At 41.2% G+C, this 16,541-nt stretch overlaps 2 protein-coding genes across 3 annotated transcripts in view; one reads left to right on the top strand and one right to left on the bottom strand.

The window, feature by feature from the left end:
• The window catches only part of ndufaf2 (NADH:ubiquinone oxidoreductase complex assembly factor 2), a 16,678-nt gene extending 10,988 nt beyond the window's left edge, over positions 1 to 5,690 (bottom strand). The window contains exon 1 of the mRNA XM_029439487.1: positions 5,464 to 5,690. Coding sequence (XP_029295347.1) covers positions 5,464 to 5,578 — 115 coding nt within the window. The 5' untranslated portion in view covers positions 5,579 to 5,690. The remainder of the gene's footprint in view (positions 1 to 5,463) is intronic.
• A 69-nt stretch (positions 5,691 to 5,759) lies between these two features.
• Positions 5,760 to 16,541, top strand: ercc8 (excision repair cross-complementation group 8). Of its 2 annotated transcripts, XM_029439484.1 has the most exons (12): positions 5,760 to 6,136; positions 6,315 to 6,410; positions 6,689 to 6,790; positions 7,168 to 7,291; positions 8,258 to 8,339; positions 9,285 to 9,353; positions 9,666 to 9,732; positions 10,286 to 10,389; positions 10,890 to 11,014; positions 13,121 to 13,318; positions 15,703 to 15,798; positions 16,183 to 16,541. In XM_029439484.1, exons 1-12 carry the CDS (start codon positions 6,060 to 6,062, stop codon positions 16,246 to 16,248), a joined length of 1,206 nt encoding a protein of 401 aa, XP_029295344.1. In that variant the 5' UTR covers positions 5,760 to 6,059; the 3' UTR covers positions 16,249 to 16,541. The 2 variants fall into 2 exon arrangements, with proteins under 2 accessions (XP_029295344.1, XP_029295345.1); XM_029439485.1 differs by lacking the exons at positions 5,760 to 6,136; positions 6,315 to 6,410; positions 6,689 to 6,790 and adding an exon at positions 7,526 to 7,670 and having other exon boundaries at positions 7,172 to 7,291.

Below are 16,541 nucleotides of genomic sequence, written 5' to 3'. Positions count from 1 at the left end.
GGTTTAGAGGGAAAGGCCAGCCGTTGTTTTGCATCAGTTCTGGTAAAAGGAGGAGCTTATATGCGTAAAGTAGGCCTGCTGCTGCTGCTGTTCGCTTTTTTATTCAGCCCTCATTCTGTTTGTGCCTGTTGCTGTCGATCCCTGTGAGGCTTGAGCGACTCACGGCAGAACAGAGGAGAATAATTCATATAAAAAGTAATAACAAGCTGAAAAGAATACTCTGATTTCCCCTGTGTGTTACTTTTAACTAAACGCAGGCGTACTTGAGGGTGGAAGGGATACTTTACCCCCTTCCACTTAAGACCACCCATCCTCTTGAAGTCTCTTCCCTGCCCGATGGGTTTTATAAAAAGGGCCGTGGCGAGCCAGGAAGTCAGCGTCCTTTGTGAGGCTGTGGAGCGGTGTGCACCCCCTTCTTCCTCCCCGGCTCCTCTGAGGCCCATACGTGTGATGTCCATACACCAAGCTGTCCACCCCTTTCTATTCACCTCCATCACTCTCATCCAACCCCCTTCCTTTTCCTTCCGTTGCACCTTCAGTCCCCCCACTCTATTCCTCCATTAACCTACCTCCACCTTCTCTCTCTCACCCTCTATCTGTCTGCCTGTTCCACCCACTCATTTCACCCTCTTTCTGTCAGAAACCCTCCTTTCACTTTCTCCATTCTTCCCCCACTCTATAATTTCACCCCATATGTCAGCATCCCCCTTGTTCTTTGTCACTCACTTTCTATACCCCACCTTCTTTTGCACCCTCTGTGAATCTCCCTCGGCCTTATCTTTCCTCCCTTATTCCTAGCCTTATTTCTCTCTGCCTGTCTGCTTTATTAAAATATTCTGAATAGAATAAGCAGCGGCAGGTTCCAGGAGTTGTCTGCTTTGTGTCGGTCTGTCTGTCAGGCTGAGTTTCTGACCGACAAGGAGCCCCTGGGTGTCAAAACATCTTGCTGGCCATCTGACCAGAGAGAGACATGAACGTGGATGTCACAGTTAATCACATCCACGCCAAATGCAAAACTTAATCTGATTAATTTCTTGTCCTTCTGTTGGCATCATCAACTGCATGCTCACCACATGACATTCATATAAAATGTGTAGGTTGAGAGACAGGTGGAGTCTGAAATATATACAGATACAGGTCTACTCTCAAAAGCAGCATTTAATAGACCTGCAAGATGCTTAAACTGATATTGGAGCTAGGCCCATTTGTAATACTCCACCATAAGAAATAAATGTGCCTGTTTCTCATTTTGAGCCATCTATCTTTTCAAATGCCTTTTTAATTACGTAGTTAAGCCACTCCATGATGTTCCACCACATACACATACAAATACACACTTGGCAAACAGTATAAAGCAAGATGAGCTAAACCCACTTGGTTTCCCTATAATGATTAAACAACCTTCATTTAAACCCCATGCATTGCAAAGCTGCTGATCAATTAACATGATTTACTGTGGCGTTTCTGGACATAGCCGTTCCATAGTAAACACTGACTTGGTGTCCTACTGTAGGATAGACTTTCCTTCATCACACCCTGGGGATGACTTGTGGCAGAATAAACAGCCATTTGGACCCTCGTCTCTCTCCGCTGTGACTCTTTCCATGGAAATATGCGGCTTGAATCAACGCTCTGATGACACACAGCCATCTGTTGTTGTGTTAAGTGTGTTTGGGCATGAAGTAGAGAGAAAACACACAATCGCAATTTCTTTTTCTTTTTAAAATACAAAGCAGATACAAATGCGCGCGCAGACACACAGTGTGTAAGCTGTTTATACACACACACACAGACACACACACACACACACACACACACACACACACGAATTGAGGCCTTTTCAGTTTTTCACTTCATAGAACAGAGCTGGGGAATCAAATAAATAATAGACAAAGAGAGAGGGATAGTGATAGGACGACAAGTCAATGCATCTTTTCTCTGCAACAGCGTGGCGCACCTCGGAAGAACCTCTGAATCCTTTCCATTCTCCACACAGTGGAGAGGACCAATAGATTAAAACTGCATGGCACACACTGCTAAAATGAATAGCGCTAAAAATACATCCTTTTTACCAAGACATGAAAGGAAACTGCCTTTCCCCTGTCCAGTATTGAGCAGCCATTGATTCCAAGACAAAGACTACACCTCCTCAAAGAGGTAAGAAAAATAGCAATCATACAGGCAATTATTTTCAAATGTGCCTGCAGCGGCCGATAATGTCAGTGCGCCTCTCTTCCTAAATAAAGGGAGGGAAGGCAGGCGTCAAAGCTGCAGGCCCACTGCTGAAGACGAATGAGCCCATCCGCAGAATGCTTTGCTTTCATCTGGGCAGCATGACATGGCGCCCCATGCAGTGTTAGGCAGAGCTGGGCCTGGGGGACAGACGCACACAGAAAGAGAGAAGAATATAGATTCTCTATTCAGCTCTATAGAGCCAACACCAAGGCAAAGACCTTCTAAAGACCAGTGGCCAGATTGCCAGTGGCTTTCTCTTGTAGCCCTGCCATAGACAACAATCACAGGGGCTCCACAGCCTATAGCATAGTTCTCTCTGTGGAGAAGCAGCACACAGTAGGCCTCTTTAGCTGGACCTTTTCTAAAGACAGAGACAGACATTCTCCCTCTCTAGGCGTGTACTTCAGACTCCGGCCTTTTCATTTTGATGTGCAGCAGCATCTGAGGAGAGGGGGATATAAAGCACTCTGCTGGGTCTAGCCCTCCACACTGCTGAACTACTCTAATGTTGTGAATAGAAATATTCACTGGAATGGCTTCAAAGGAGGAAAATCGAGAGGCAGCAATGGCAGGGAGGGGCAAGGGAAGGAAGGACTAACTGGAGGCAAATAAAGGAGTCAACCTAAAAGGAGAAAACTGGGCCGTTGTTGAGATCAGATAGGACAGAGTCACATAAAACAAGCAGTTGCTTCCTTTTATTTTTCTGTCTCAGCAGCCATTAACGTCCTCATACATAGCCTACTACACACGCAATTGCTTACGCCCCAGTTTTCTAAAGTTAACAGATGAGAGAGGTAGAAAATGGGAGCAGCAAAGCATGGATAAAGGTAGAGAGGGATTGACTGAACACTAGGGATGGACAAATGAATAGAAGAAGTAGGCAGAGTGGAGAGAGAGAGAAAGAGGGAGAGACTCCTCACCTACTACAACCACTATGTGTTGCAGTAGAAAGCCCTGCGGTCCATGCCTTAAGGCCCTGAGCCCACGCTTGGCCTATCAGTTTAAGATCAAAAAGAGCCCTCTTTAGCAAGACATATGGACTGAATAATGCATCTGCTTTATTTCCACAAGGCTGGACGGGGTGAGTGGCAGAAAGAAAAGAGGAAAATGTGTGTGCCATATATTTCTATTTGTTTATTATGAACGTATATGAGTTTGTGTGTGTATGTGCCTGTCTTGCTTTTATGAGAGCATTTGTTTCTAAAACCAGTTTTTCTACAGGCCATCTAGCCTCTCCACAGTGTCAGTCATTGTGATTGGGCAGTGAATATTGTAGCCTGTAGCGTGCTAGAAAATGGGCTTCTGTGATGTCTCATTTGAATAGTCTGACAGGCAGGGGTGGAGAAGCAGCCTTGTAATGAATTATAAATATGAGGTGGGCACAAGTTTCCCTGCAAACTGCTGGGAAAAGGTGAAGCACAAAGTCAAGTTCAGTCAGAAAGATACCAGGCTTGCAACCTGCCAAAGGTCGGTCCCTCATCAGCAAAACAAAAAAACATCTTGCCTTCACTCTCTGAGAAAAGTACCACTGAATATATGCACTGTATTATATGTATTCAGCCCATGCTAGCCGACATCTAAGTTGTATAATGTGGCACCAAGAGAGGGAGACACACACAAACAAGCATATGGAGGTGAGATATGATTATTCCCAAATTACTGCTGTGTAGTGTAGTGTAGCTCCAGTATTAGATAAATACAGTGTTTAGAATGAGAGTGAACTCATGTTTAGTCATAATAGTTCTAGTAAATTTCACGAGGCATAACCCTTTGTTACTAATAAGACAAAAGGTCCATGGCTGGTTAACCACTAGTATCATGTCTGGAAGGTTGTGCTCTTTGACCTCTGACCCCTGCCCTATAGTCTGGGTAGGACCCCTGCCGCTTATTATTTAAGGTGGTAAAGGGAGGGGATTAGCAGTGATTCTGCTAAGGGGTTAAACTAGGAAAGGCAGAATTTAAGCACATATAGTGCATAACCAGATATCCAACTGAACTCAGGTGTGAATATGACATTGACACATAGTAACTGTAAATGTTCACGTTTCTCATTTGGTAAAAATGCCAATCAACTATGTCAGTATCTCCTCATGAAAACACCTTGGAAAAACAACAAGTGTGCTATGCTTTGTTTCTCAAATTAAGAAAGGCCCCTAATGCCACCAAACCTCCTTTGATTTTGCTGAGGTGAGTCATTCTAATGACCTACCTCTCTCCATCTTCTTATCCTAGACACACTTCCTAAAGACAGGACAACTTGAGCAGGACTCACAGTAAGCCCGGACGTTGAGTTTGCTGGGCTAACGAGCGTGTCCTTGGCCTTCTGATAGTCAGAGACAGTGTGAAGGACACCATTGGCATCCCACCATGGATTAGCCTGATGACACAGTTCTACTGCTTGGCTTGAGCATGACATACTGTAGCACTGCCATGTCTCAGTAGGGATATATGACCTCCTTCTAAATTCTCATAACAGTTATAAGTAATCATTTTTGCCTGCAACAGTGTAGGACTTCTTTCTGCTTATAAGGCCAGTGACAGTGGAGCTGCCATAATTGTGTCCCACAAAATGAGTGAAATCTTAAGTGTAATGAGCTGCTGACTAAAAAAAAATATTACTAAATAATGTTAATTGTTAATTGTTAATTGTCTTATTGCTGTTATTATTTATAGCTTTGAGTGAAGATTATTGACAGAGCGAGATGGGGTGGCATGAGGGTCACTGGGGTTATATTTGTCAAAACAAAACATATGAGGAAGACTCTTTCTGCTTTAAGGGCCAGTGACAGAGCTGCGGTAATTCTGGCCCCGAACAGGGAAATATTAATGTTGGTGCATTAAAGACAGATTAAATAATCCTATTAAAAACACTAAAAAGGGTATGTTCTTGTTGAGGCGGTTGCTCCATCTAGTGGCTAGCTTTTTAATACTACAAGGGTGAAAGGGTAAAAGTAAAGTCATGGTACATGCATAATACAAAATACATTGCTGGAATAGCAATATTTTAAAATCCAGAGTACAGTATCCGTAGCTAGGTATATAAACCACACAGGGTAATACAAGATAAATGTGTCATGGTGAAAAACAACCAGGGCCAGACAAAGGCTAAATTAAGTTTAGTCGTTGTTTAAAAAACAAACAAAAAAGACATATTCATTTATATGCAAAGATCAAGATCGAAAATGAACTCCCGACTGGCTCATGTTAGCACAACAAGGCTTAATTTACCTGTCCATGTCTTCTGTTTTGGGATTGAGTAATATGTATTCCCCAAAGCATCTGTCCCGATGTGGTCACGTACTATTCCAAACGTACGCCTTAAAACTCCAGCAATCCTGCTCATATTCACCGGACAACCTGAAGGTGTTAGAGTGTGTTTCGTGTCCCTTGTTATCTGTCTGTCGTCTCACCGGGTTGTTTATGCAAGAGTTCATGGATTGGAAACGGAGTGAATAAACTGTTTTGTGATTGGACGCCTAGTCTTGACCAGCCAATCGTCGCATTTGTCATAGAATGAAGTCTACGTTCCAACATGGCGGTTCATTGTGTTTGACTGTTGCGAAGCTAGATGCCATAGATGTTAAATAAACAATAAATTATCAAAGCACAATTCCCTTATGAGATTTAAATAGCGTATTTAGCTATCAAGAAGCTTTGGTGTACAATAAAATGCCTTGTCGGTTGCGCAAGATTTCAGTTTGGATTGAAAACTTACTTCAGAGTAGTTAACATGCTAGCCTTTGAGCTAGGTTAGCTTACGGTAGCATAGGTTGGATACTACTCCTGCTCTACGATTAAGATCGGTTTATCTTCAAGTTGAAACAATGTTGGGATATCTGACAGCAAGGCAGGCTGGTGTTGATGACCCTCTGCGACTGAGACGTGCGGAGTCAACGAGAAGGTGAGGGAGAATTGAACCAGAAAGAAACAATTAACACTGCTATCCAGGGGGCATAGCCTATATTTCCTTTGTTGTCTTTTCTACTATTATCTTATTTTGATAATCCACTTGGGCTTTGAAGGTCTGGAGTGTCTGTCCAGTGATGCTTAACTCTCTTCCCCTTTCTTTATCTCCAAAGGGTCCTGAGTCTGAAGTTGAATCCTGACAGAGACGTGGATAGAATCCATGGAAATGGCGTAAACACCATTGACATTGACGCAGTAGAAGGCAGATAGTAAGTCCACTTAGTCCTATTTTACAATTACTGCAGTAAGTTTATCCTGGACAAAAGTTTATGATAAGTGCCCATTACAATGGAGTTGAATGGTTTTTAGTTTTTGGCTACACAAAGCATGGGGAAATAACATTCGGAAAAAAAAGGTTCATCCAAAAACTTTATTTGATAAATTATAATAAAAACAATTAATGGCAGTTATACTTTGGTAGAAAGAAATGTGTCAGCTGTGTTGGAGGAAGTAATGCTATCAGTGAAGTCAACCCTCTGTTGTTTAGCATGCTGTCCGGCGGATCAGATGGAGTGATTGTCGTCTATGACCTGGAGAACTACAGTGGTAAACTGCAGTACACCTGCAAGGCAGTTTGCACAGTAGGCCGGTGAGTGTTACTACATTTACTCATTCCGTCCTCTAGAGGGAAGCACTGCATTAAGTTTACTCCCTTATTTGTTTTTACCCATGTCTGCTTTTTAATGATTATGTGAACAGAAAACTCCTACCTAACCTTATTTTGAACTCTTCAATGGCTCTGATTCTGATCTAATTTGTGGAAATGTGACTTAAATCAGAAATGATTTAATGTTTTGCCTGTTTATTTCCTGTTTACTGTGCAATGTGAGCAGAGCTTGTTTGTCTGCACGGGGCAGATTAATTTGCACTACTTTAATGGGCTTTTGAACATAATTGGGGGATGCAGATCACTAAAGAGATTAATATTAATCTAGTCACATTTAATGATTTTGTTTTTTAATTTAGGTCGAGTCGGTATGTCCACAATTTCAGCGTAGAGACAGTCCAGTGGTATCCTTATGACACGGGAATGTTTGTGTCCAGTTCCTTTGACAAGACCATGAAAGTCTGGGACACTGAGACACTGAAGGTAAGGAATGTCACCCACAGACTACCTTTAAAAGTTTATTAGCTACACCTGTATTTACAATTAGTTCCCCCGTGTGCAGTATGTCATTTGTGATGGAAAACACCTTTTCAATACTTGCTGTATAAACTTAGAAACAATAGAGCTGAATCAACATATGTGGATGTCCTCATTAAACAGGTAACTCAAATTGGAGATTGGTTTATTAGTAAATAGCTGGTGTTTCTTTTCTTATAGCTTCGCCACTCTTTCTCTCTTTTTGCTCTTCCCCTCTCTTTCTTATTTTCTGCTTCATGCTTGCTACCTTTCTATGCCACATAGCCCCATATGGCCGGCCCCGAGCTGTGCTAGAGTTACACTGGCATCACGGTTACCTCAAAAGGTCAGGGAAGGGACAAAAGAACCACCGACCTTTCATCGGTTTAACTCTGTGTGTTTTTCAGTCTCTGTGTCCCACACAAACGCACTCACTTGTGCCTATTAAATTATTTATTTTGGTGTGTATTTGCACATTAGTGTGTGCTTTGCATTGTTGTGCATATAGTCCATGTGTATTTGTGGTATTTTTATGCAAACAGTGCCTCCTCTGTGTGTGTGTGTGCACCCATTGGACGGTGCTGGCACACACTGACAGATGGGGCACAGAGAGGCTTTTTATATTTGTTGAATTTGCATCGTAACCGCCACTGCTGCCTTCTGAGCTGTGGTACCCTCCCTCTCTACTCTTTTATTTTGACCTAATTCTTTCTCTGAATTCTTTCCCTGCACTGTGAATTTATACCACAGTTAAAGTTTAGGGCCCTGGTTAGATTTAACGTCATGGCTGTATAATTTTAATGCACAATTAAGATTATCATTAAGCATACATACAGAAGTATACATAGCACTAAACAGACAGGAAGCTGAGCACATACTAACCCTCTCTGTCTGTCCATCTCCCTCTCTTTTTCTCACTTTGTTATTCATCAGCCTGCTGAAGTTTTTGAGTTTGAGGGCAATGTCTACAGCCACCACCTATCCCCCATCGCCAGGAAGCACAGTCTCATTGCAGGTGTGTGTGAAAATGCAACCAGAGTTTTTGTTGATTTCAATGGAGAAGAACAAACCGTGCGATTGAACTTTCAGACAACAATGCCATTATTTATCCTGTCTGGCATCAGTTTGTTTTTCCAGGCAGTGTACTGCATGCTTCTCCACAGCACACCACACACACTGCACGTACCTTCTACCCCAGTTTTCACCCCAGGTTATAAAGTGCTATGTACCTGGAGGGGACAGAAGTGGCCCAGAAGTCAGTTACACAATGGATTCAGGTTCAGAGACAGATTTCTGGGGAGAAAAATCATAAGAATCTATGTGCCACCTCACCACGTCGCCCAGCAGGACCAACAGGTTTCTCGTGCCTGCTGAGTTTGTGCTCATAAATGTGCATACCCACAGTTTCTTTGACACACCTGTTTTTAAACCTGACACAATCACAGTGTCTGGTTCTTTTTTTTCTTCATGTGTCCTTCCCTCTCAGGGGTGTTACAGATGCTTGTCAAACTAGTTTAAAACATCACTAAAGTCTTCTTTGATCTAAGAAGACATTTTAAAGGGAATCTGTTCCACTGAACTATAACATTAATTATACCTCATTTTGACTATTTAGATTTTAATGACATCCCAATCATCCATGTTTAAACAGACAGGTGTGTTAGCTCATGTTTATCAGACGTCTGTATCAGAGATCTTTCATTTTTACCACACCTTTTCGGTGAGAAACCGGGATTCACGGTTTTACTGAAACACCTCTCCCACACACGTTGTAGCAGATCATACTCAACCATGTTGACAAGTAGGAATGTAACTATGAAACTGCAATTGAATGGAATTTTCAGCTTTCATTCTATCCTTGTAATTCCCGTTTGTTTTTTTCTATGTTTTTATCAACAAGATATGATGGAAGCCTTTTTAATCTCCTCCATCAACTGTGTTTTTGTCTCTGTGTTTTCAGTTGGCACCAAAGATCCTAAAATCCAACTGTGCGACCTGAAGTCTGGATCACGGATTCATGTTCTTCAGGGTTAGTGAGCTAGACGCATTATATACAATAAATACAAACACTTACTTTCCCTGCTGTTTTTTTTACGACTGAGTAAAAAATGTTTTATATGTAAAAACATTTTTTTTTATTACATTTAAAACATCCCAGTTCTTTCTTGTAAATGTACGCCTGTAATCTTGGAAATTGTTGGATTATTTTCTCAGAATATTACTCTCTTTTCCTGGCTCTGTAATTACATTCTTTTAAATCATTTATTTTAACCTACTGTGGCAATAATTCGCCGTCGGGAGTTTTTTGTCACACAAATAAACAATAACTTTCCCCCTTCAGGTCACAGAGCAGAGATCCTATCCGTGCGGTGGTCGCCCAGATACGATCACATCTTAGCCACGGCCAGGTAGGCACTGTTAACTGCCAGTCTTTCTGCGGAGAATCAGCCTCACCTAGTTTGCCCTCAGAGCCACATCAAAGACAATCCCCACCATGCTGTGTCCCAGTAGCTCTTGTCATCTCAGTTTCTGCCCATCTGGCCACATAGCAGCCCTGAGTCAAGTATAATGCCATCACATCGCCAGCAGATAGGCACTGTGGAACTCTAGTATCCCTGTCAGTACAGCATATGGTAGATACAGTCCCCACCTGTGCTATGCAACATTAGACCTGCTAATTAACCTATTGGGATCAGTGTGCTGCTTGTCCCCGTAGACTGTAAGTGATTTTGAAAACAACTGGCACAGAAAGGCACACAGAAAAGTGAATGCTATTTTATTATGAAGCGGCATGTTAATTTCCAATAGAGAACTGACCTTTAAAAACAAACAATGGCTTACACACACTGGTGTATATGAAGCTGCTGATCAAACAAATCCTTATTTTGAATTGTTTATAGGACTTCATTAATTAACCACGAGTGTGGAAAACTAACATAATTCCCTCATTTTCCTTCTAAGTGCAGACAGCAAAGTGAAAGTATGGGATGTGCGTCGGGCTTCTGGTTGTCTCTTTACTCTGGATCAGCACAATGGAGACAAATCAAAAGCCTCCTCTGAGGCAGGTACTGTTACCGCTACCCTTTTCTTTCTTTTGCAGTGTCCTTTTCCTTATTCACAGAGTGGGCAGGGCTATTGTCAGATGTTCCAGCAATTGTTTATAGAAGGAGAATAACAAGCATTGAAGGACATCAGGACAGAAATGATCGTCAATCTGCTAATGGCTGCTCAAGACATCTTTTTAGCAACCCCACGATATGATATACCTTATAGAGTCTGGTTAACACAACTGGGTCAACATTCTTACAGGATGTGTTTTTCCTGCCCGAGGCCCCATTTGTTTTTCTACTCAAAGGGGTCAATGTCAAAAAGAAACAAGTTTGCAATGCAATCCTTTTATCTAAGCTCCTGTGTAATAATAGGAGACAAGGGATTACACTAAAAAGCATGCCATTGATTGATAAGTGATAATGTAGGTTAAATCTGCACTGTTGGTCTTTGCTAAAGATGAAGGAGGAAAGAGATGACAAATGCATGTTACCATGTCTCACCTGTGTTTAACCAGTGAACACAGCTCATAATGGCAGAGTGAATGGCCTGTGCTTTACTGGCGATGGCCTCTACCTCCTCACCACTGGAACTGACGACCGTATGCGACTATGGAATAGTGCCACTGGGGAAAACACACTGGTAAGGTGTGTGTGTGTGTGTGTGTGTGTGTGTGTGTGTGTGTGTGTGTGTGTGTGTGTGTGTGTGTGTGTGTGTGTGTGTGTGTGTGTGTGTGTGTGTGTGTGTGATGCTTCCTCCTTGTAACATACCCGGCTGAACCTGTTTATAATTTGATAGTACCCTTTTCACTTGTTCAGGTTGTACTTACATATCAGCAATGTTTTTGTGTCAGTTTTGACAAAGACGGTACATGTACAGCTTCCTAAGGCTCAGTCTTCGGTCCTGTTTAAGTGCAGTCTACATGCTTTCACTTGGTTGATGTTCTGTAGAGATGCAAGATAAATTGCCATCATTATGCAGCGGTCATGTAACTCCATATTTCTGTTTATTGTGATTACATGGATTCCATAGTATTATTAACTTAAAGCTGCATTACTTGATTTTTGACAGAGCTATCACCACAACACTGCCTTGAAAGTTGTTATGGGTGTGATGGATAGATGGTGGCTTCGGTCCAAGAGTCTTTTTTGCTTAGAAAGGTTCCTAACTGAGTGAAATGAGGCGGGAGTATTCAAGTGGTCGCTAGAGCTGATTTTTATTGTTTCTTGTCATCCACCACTCAACATTGGGAAGTCTAACTGGACCTGTCGTAGTACTGCAGTGAACATTATTAACAATTTGGTTTACAATTGGGAGGGAGCATGGTCCCATTTATTCAATTTCCAAGGGTACAGGGGAATTATCAGTAATGGCAGTACTTTCTTTTCTAAACGGTTTGATATTCTCTGTTGGTATTAGCATGTAAACAAGGGAAACGGGACTTTATGTTTGGTTAACGATCCCCAACCGCTCATCAATAATCTGCTACTATTTACCAAATTGGACAGCCTTGTTCACAGCACAGCTCTTACAGGCTCTCCAGGACAGACTCTTTTAGTTTGGTAGTTTTTAGTTTTTAGTCATGATAAAAGAAAAGATGAAAATACCAGAGCAGAGAGAGGTTGAAAAGAAAATAGCGTGACTTTGTGTTTTCTAGCCCAGAATGAGCAAACCGGCTGCCTCTGCTAGTCTTTAAGAAACTTTACTTGATAAAAATGGAAAATGTGTATATCCAACCCGACACCACAGAAACATAACCTTACTCCAAAGCTAAGCGAAGCTATGCTATTTGCTCTGGGCTCTCACACAGTCCCCCTTTCTAATTTTCTGCTCTGCTGCTTCATGCTGCGGTTGCCATGGTGGACATTTTTCCACCTTCAGGCTGGAGCACAAGACAACTACTGACTTAAAGGGTTTGACCTTCTCTCCCGACAAAGATCAGAGTGGGATTGTATGAGGCAGTGGGGTTGTCTGGTGCACATTAGACAAACCTGTTTCACAGGCATGAATAAAGCCTAGTAATTCTACACCATCAAGGTGAAGTAGTTTGTTTCTTGGTTCCTGTTCATCTTGATTTCAGAGTCCTGGAAAAGTCTTGTCGAAAATGTCTGCGACTGTCTGAACGTATGTTATCTAAATTGAAAGCATTGAATGGTTTTAAATTATTCTTTCTACTTGCTGTGCTGTCCTTCTGGCAAAAAGTGTCAGTTATCTTGTGGAGTTTTGGACCTCTAGTAATGTTATGGAGCCTTTTTCTTCTGAGTCTCATAAATGTACCCGAGGATGCATTTGCATGCGTGCACGCACGCGATTTGATACACAGTCCTGACAATGGTATCACACTCTCATAAACGGATGGCAGTAACATGCCAATAAATACAGCAACAAAGGCAATGTAGAAGAAGACAGCAAGATACTAAACATGGATGTTATATATATATATATATATATATATATATATATATATATTACATATAAAAATTAAGTCAACTTTTTAAAACTGATGTTATTCATATAGTGGTGTCTTGCTTACAGTACCACAATATATTGAATGGTAACCTCTGTATCATGATATGTATCATATCGCCAGGCTCTTGCCAATATAGAAAAAGGGGCAGTATATTCTCTGTTTCAAAAAGGAAAAAGTTTCATTTTCATCTTACGTAGTTTTAATGTAAAAATGAGTTTTTATTCAGGCGTGCACACACGTGATCTGAACCTTTTGTGTCTTCTTTGTTTGTCCCTCAGGTAAATTACGGGAAGGTCTGCAACGAGAGTCGTAAAAGGCTTCAGTTCACAGTTTCACGTGGCTGCAGCCCGGAGTTTGTGTTTGTGCCATGCGGCAGCTCGGTAGCCGTGTATGCCCTCCACACGGGAGAGCTGGTCACTATGCTCAGGGGTCACTACAACAACGTCGACTGCTGCGAGTTCCACCCAGACAACCAGGTGAGACACGCCTAAATCCCAGGTGGTGAATACAGAAGGATTCAAGGGTCATTTATTGTCGTTTTTCAACACAGCGTTGCACCACGAAATGCAGTTACAGTCCATCAAATCAAATCAAATCAAATCAAATTTATTTGTATAGCCCAATATCACAAATTATACATTTGTCTCAGTGTGCTTTACAGACTGTACAGGTTACAACACCCTCTGTCCTTAGACCCTCGCATCGCACAAGGAAAAACTTCCTAAAAGAAACCCCAAAATTAAAGGGGAAAAAAAATGGAAGAAACCTCAGGGAGAGCAACTGAGGAGGGATCCCTCTCCCAGGACGGACAGACGTGCAATAGATGTCGTGTGTACAGGATAAACAACATAGTACAAATACAACATTTGACAGAAATTATGTTGTGTTGGAAAAAAAAAAGAAATAGAAAGTTTGGATGAATCCAGGAAAATGTCAATAAGGCTTCCCGGTGTCCAGCAGGACCAGGTCAGCAGGCGCTGTCACGATTCATGATCCTGACGTAAACTTTATCAGTGGCAACCTGCCACATGAGAGACAGACACTCCGGGGATGATACCCCGGATGGTGAGTTAGTAACATACATTTACATAAATGCATACAGATAGAGAGGGAGAAGAAGAGAGGGAGAAGAAGAGAGAGGGAGAGAAGGAAGAGAGCAGGGAGGTGTCCCCCGGCAGTCTAAGCCTATAGCAGCATAACTAGGGGCTGATCCAGGGCAAACCTGAGCCAGCCCTAACTATAAGCTTTATCAAAAAGGAAAGGTCCATGCATGCAACACAAGACCAAACAAAACATTAACAATAGTGTGTTCCTGTAGTTCATTTTTTTTTTTTTTTGCATCAGGTGCAATGTCAACAACAGCAACAAAAACAATGGGGATATTCTGCATCTGGCCAATATACCCGTCTATCTGCAGTGCTGCCTTTGTTTGTATTTCCATCTATCAATTTATGTTTGTTCTGCTAGTCAGGTCTAGCTGGACTATTGTGCACTTTTTTAAATTTGATCTCTTTAACTGCTTTGGTGTGGTCACTGCAGCTGGAGCTATTCAAAATGTGCTATCACCGTGGCAGTCTCAAATGAGTCACTTGCCCCGGTACAGATAACATGGTTAAGTCAACATGCTATACCGAGCATGTAAATGCAAATAATGGCAACTCATTTGTGTGAGCAAAGTTCGTGCTCTCGGCCTAAATGTCGACTTTCAATTTTTCACTTTCAATAGTCCCATCGAGAAGGTTTCACTACACAAAAGCAATGCTATCTTATCATAGACAAATATAGGTGTTTCTTTAGTTTCACTCTTATCTGTAACATACACTATCTGCCTGTGCTTGAGGAATGAAGGATGAGATTGTCAGAAAGCCAGTGGAACAGGTATGTGATGTTAGAAAGAGTTGCTACTTCATACATTTATGTAATGTACAGTAACTGTGTTTTCCTTGCCACACAACAGATTAACTGACCGAGGCTATTGACTTTTCTTTTGTAGTTTAATAGGCCAGTGTTATTTTTTTATTGCAACATAAAAATGTACGAACACACAGGCAGAGGTTCAGCATTGCAAGCTTTAAGTATCACAGGTGCAAATTGTGATGAAATAAGTTAAATAGGAATAATAAGAAACTAATTTAGATGCAATGAAAGCAGTACTCTCTAATAGTCCTGCATATCCAAGTGTCCAGAAAGAGTACAAGAGCTTTCAAGATCTTTAAGTTGAGCTCGACGGACAGGTATATACGGAATATGACGCATCTTTGCCAAACACAGCATAAAGCACACTGTTTATATTAAAATATATAAAAAAATGTACTCATTACGTCATTTTACTCAAGTGTCCTTTAATAATAACCTAACATGGGAGTGCTTCTATGTCAGCTGAAGTGTCTAATCTTTTTAATTATTATTAGCATTTGGTTAGACATGATCATCACACATGTAAAGCGAGGCCAAACCAACGCCCTCGCTGTTAACTAATGTCAACATCCGGTGTCACAGTCTGGGTTTGCATGTGTGACATAGGAATGCAGTTTGGCCGCTTGTCATTCTGAAGAGTTCCGAAAAAGAGATCTCGTCCTGAAAATGTCTTTCACTTCTTTTGCGTGCCTCTTGTCAGATGTAATGACACTGATCAGTCCCATGGCACAGAGAATGTGTTTACTTCTGTTGCGTGTACAGTTTTTAGCTAATTAATTATTTTCACTCTTGGTCCCAATCATGCTTGTTATGGCTACTCTTCCTCTGATGTCATTGTTTGGAAGTGCTTTAAGGTGACTGAACCTTAAATGCTCTGCTGTTATTTCCTGTTTGTGAACCGCTGCGTCAGAACTGAGGTTTCTTTGTTCTTTGTTATATGTAGGAGCTGTATAGTGGAGGTAAAGACTGTAATATTCTGGCATGGGTTCCTGACCTTCGTGCCTCAGATGTGGAAGAAGAGTCAAAAAGTTCAAATCAGGTACGAATAACAAGAAACAAGATATGGAAAAAAACATATTCCGAAAAATTGTGGAATCAATTAACACTCTAAAATGTTACAGATTAGCTCTATGTTAAGTGTTTTATGTCATTATGTTGTAATTGACAATCACAATTTTGATTATAACACTTCCCTGTTACCCATCACATACTGATACGTATACAAACAAAGGAACGTTAGTTGTGTCTATATTTTATTAGTGCCCATCAAATAACAATTTTCCATTTTAACTAGTTGCTACATTTATCAGATGAACACTAGCTACGTACATAACCACGTCTATTATGTTTTTGTTGTGGATCAATTTAAGACAAGTATCTTAATTCAGACATGATATTGAGGTAAAGTCTTGATTCCTTACAGGCTGCTGCTGACCAGTCTTCAGTGAACCCTGCCTTTCAGGATGCATGGAGTAGTGATGAAGACTAATGCTGCTGTTTTGTATGTGCACACATCCTTAAATATGAACCTCCAGGGACACATGAAGATAATTATGGGTTTTACGGACATTTCTCCTGTTTTCATCATTGCAGACAAAGATAAAGGCCTTTACAATTAAATGTGTATATAATTGTACAACTTTATGAATATGCACAATGTTATCAATGTTTGTTTTTCTACATTTGATAAATCATTGTTTACCTTTTTTTATTTGAATGTAAAGCCAACATGGTCCTTGGTATGCATTGATTATTACAAGAAATTGTTTTAGACTTGCAGAA

This window comes from Cottoperca gobio, chromosome 9 (assembly GCF_900634415.1).
Source record: "Cottoperca gobio chromosome 9, fCotGob3.1, whole genome shotgun sequence".
Classification (NCBI taxonomy): domain Eukaryota; kingdom Metazoa; phylum Chordata; class Actinopteri; order Perciformes; family Bovichtidae; genus Cottoperca; species Cottoperca gobio.
The sequence above is the reverse complement of the archived record's forward strand: the minus strand, read 5'-3'. Positions and strand labels throughout refer to the sequence as shown.